At 46.2% G+C, this 2,991-nt stretch overlaps 1 protein-coding gene across 1 annotated transcript; it reads right to left on the bottom strand.

Moving 5' to 3' along the window:
- Window positions 1-1,360: 1,360 nt before the first annotated feature.
- LOC145948819 (uncharacterized) lies at window positions 1,361-2,461 on the bottom strand. The gene has a single exon (XM_083058375.1). It carries the CDS (start codon window positions 2,357-2,359, stop codon window positions 1,361-1,363), a length of 999 nt encoding a protein of 332 aa, XP_082914501.1. The 5' UTR covers window positions 2,360-2,461.
- Between the last annotated feature and the right edge of the window lie 530 nt (window positions 2,462-2,991).

The raw sequence follows: 2,991 nt of genomic DNA, 5'->3' as shown, positions 1-2,991 counted from the left end.
ATACCTTGTACGGCGTGGATCGTTGTCCGGGATGTCGTTCAATGGCACCTTGGAATTCTTGATTTCGATCGCGTGCAATTGCGTAGGCCACTCCCGTAATTTAACGTCCGCGTGATTATTATTATTATTATTAATGCTAAAAGGCACGGAGTCGCCGAACAATCTATCGTATTCCGCGTCGTTATGATAGTCGATTCCAATGAAATTAGAGAGACCACGTGTTGATTCAGTGCGATGTAGTCGTGCTGTTATACGCCGTAGTTGATTCTTTCTTCCTGCACGGCGTGTTTTAGGCATTATAAAATTTAAACATTCTGAACGTCGTTTCGCTTCTGCAATAACTAACGTGCGGCGGTCCTCACTGTTCGTTGTTGCTTTCGGCGAGAGATTATGAGCGGTTCGTCCTCTCTGAATAATCACTACGAGGTTCAGGAAATATTTCTATGTTATAGAATAATAATTTGTTAGGAATGGATTACTTGACGCGTGTTTTAGGCATTGTAAAATTTAAACGTTCTGAACGTCGTTTCGCTTCTGCAATAATTAACGTGCGGCGGTCCTCACTGTTTGTTGTTGCTTTCGGCGAGAGATTATGAGCGGTTCGTCCTCTCTGAATAATCACTACGAGGTTCAGAAAATATTTCTATGTTATAGAATAATAATTTGTTAGGAATGGATTATTCGGCATGTGCAGGCGAGAGAATTCGAGATGCGTTTTAGAAATAATATAGGCTTGGAGATACACGAGGTTGGAACTAATTTAGAATGAATTTAGAATATATATATATATAACACTTTTATTCTAGTATAACACTACGAGTAATACAAAGTATCTAAGTTAAATTTTAGAGTTAGAATCTTAGAGTTAAAGTTAGAATTAGAGTCTTAGAATTAGAATTAGAATCTTAGAGTTAGAATTTGAATTTTAGAACTCGGAGAGAGTCTTAAAGGTGACTGCTCTGCTTGACGGCGCGATTTGAACTGAGCTCCTCTGGGCTCGCTCTGAGGTCCTTCGGTTTTCGGCAGCTCGGTTGCGGCGGCCGAGAGTGGGGGAACTCTCTAGGGTAGGGAGTTGCCGTGGTAGGGAAGTTCCCAGGTGCTGCGGAGCGCCGCGCTCAGGCACTAGGCGGAGTTAGATGTCATGGCCGGCATTGGCGCGCATTTCGAACGGTGTTATAAGAACTTAGAATTATTTTGCATAAGAGTGAAAAAATTTAAGTAGCCGGACGTGACACCTCCCCCCTTAGAAGAAAAAGTTGGACCATGTCTAACTTTTTCAGTTCTATATCATAGTGGGTATAATTTTATTTATGCTTAATGTTAAGGTTAACACTTTCTTATTTCTTAGTGGTGAACGAGTCTATACCTCTTCGTTGAGGAGGTTGCGCAATTCTTTATAATTTACATGCGCTTCACTTTTCACTTTTTGTATTTGTGGGGAGTCTTCTTCTTGTGAGGGGGGGGCTAGGGGTGTTGATTCTTCCTGTACGGGTAGTGGTCCCAGTGGTGGTTGCTTCCTTTTGTTATTTTGTCCTCCGTCGGCCGGTCTTCCCATGTGTAATAATATGTTCGTGACTGATGTCCATACGGCTCCCAGGAGGTGTAGGCTCCATCCGTAAACGGAGTGAAGCGCGTAGCCATGGATCAGTGTGTCTATTATTAATTTGGCAAGTCGTGCGACGACAAAGATGCCCAGCACTCCGGCGCTGGCGGATCCGAAGCTTATGAAACCTTTCCATAAGCGTGCTCCCGTGTTTTCTGCTAGCTTGTCGAGTGTTTTCTCGTCTAGCAGGTTTAGCATGGATAGACTTCCTGTGGGGACTTCGTGTCCCATTGCTCCCCTGGCGATCGTGTTGAGCATTGAGGGTTTTTCCATCGGGAACATGATGTGGTCGCGCAGACGATCCAGGTCTTCGCTGGTGTAAATGCCGCTGGAGGCGAGCGAGTCAGGGCTTACGTATCTCCATGACGGCTTGGTCAACGGCTGGATTGTCGGAGGTGCGATTGACTCCACTGGTTTCGGTGTCAGTCGGTACCATATGTTGTGCACTTGGTACATCGCTGGTAGGAGTTCGTTGCAGTCCCTGAGTGTTCCAGATTTTGTGAGTATTTTTGATCTGGGTAATAGGAAAAGGGATTTATTCTGGTGGGTGACGGGAAGCTCGTTGTAGCAATTGTCGACGGGTCGTACTCGGCATTCCACAGGTACGCATTTGATGAGGTGGATAACCTCGCCAGCTGTAATGGCGGTGTACCCTGGTGATTTCATAATTCTGTGCGCCATCTCGTCTGGTGCAATGCTTGCAAGGGAGAGAGCGTTGAGCAGGATTTGTCTCTCCAGGGCGCATTTCTGTTCCATTATGTCTCTGTATAGTTGTGATAGCTGTGTTCTGAGGTGTTTTTCTACGTAAATAAACTTGGAGTTTACGTACGAGAAAATATCAAGATTGTCGATTTTGATTTTTGAACGACCTTTGAACACGCGTCCTGGCTGCGTTTCGAGGACGCAGAGCTTGGGGTGCTCAGTTCGCAGGAGTTTATATCCACAGATGTTTGTCTCGGTTGTGCGTGCCAGCGCGAACGTGGTATCTTGTGTCGTTACCGTGTAGACCGTTGGGGAGTCCTTATGCGATGATTTCGGTGATAAGCGATGTGCCAATCCTTCGTATAGGACATCGTATCGGCCGAAATGGCAATTGTCGGCAGGTAACACCGACCAGTATGTGGAGGCTCCGTCTGCGTCGTTGCATTCTCCTGTTGTCACGGGGCAGCGAACACCTGAGGGGAGTATTACCTCGTTAGTGTTGTGTTTAACGGGTAACTCCAGCTTCCGGGTAGTGATCCGTATTGAGGCTTGGACGATTGCGTTATCCCAGGTGCCGTACGGATCGCTGTATTGAGTCCCGCTACATCCTCCGTCGGTTTTTACGGAACCTGCGAATGTTACTGCGCGCAGATTGGTAGCGTTTGGTTTAATGTCGGAGAGATGTC

Source organism: Prenolepis imparis, unplaced genomic scaffold (assembly GCF_030444845.1).
Source record: "Prenolepis imparis isolate NDT839.2.m4 unplaced genomic scaffold, iyPreImpa1.0 SCAF_731, whole genome shotgun sequence".
Taxonomy (NCBI): Eukaryota; Metazoa; Arthropoda; class Insecta; order Hymenoptera; family Formicidae; genus Prenolepis; species Prenolepis imparis.
This window is presented reverse-complemented; position numbering and strand designations above follow the sequence as displayed.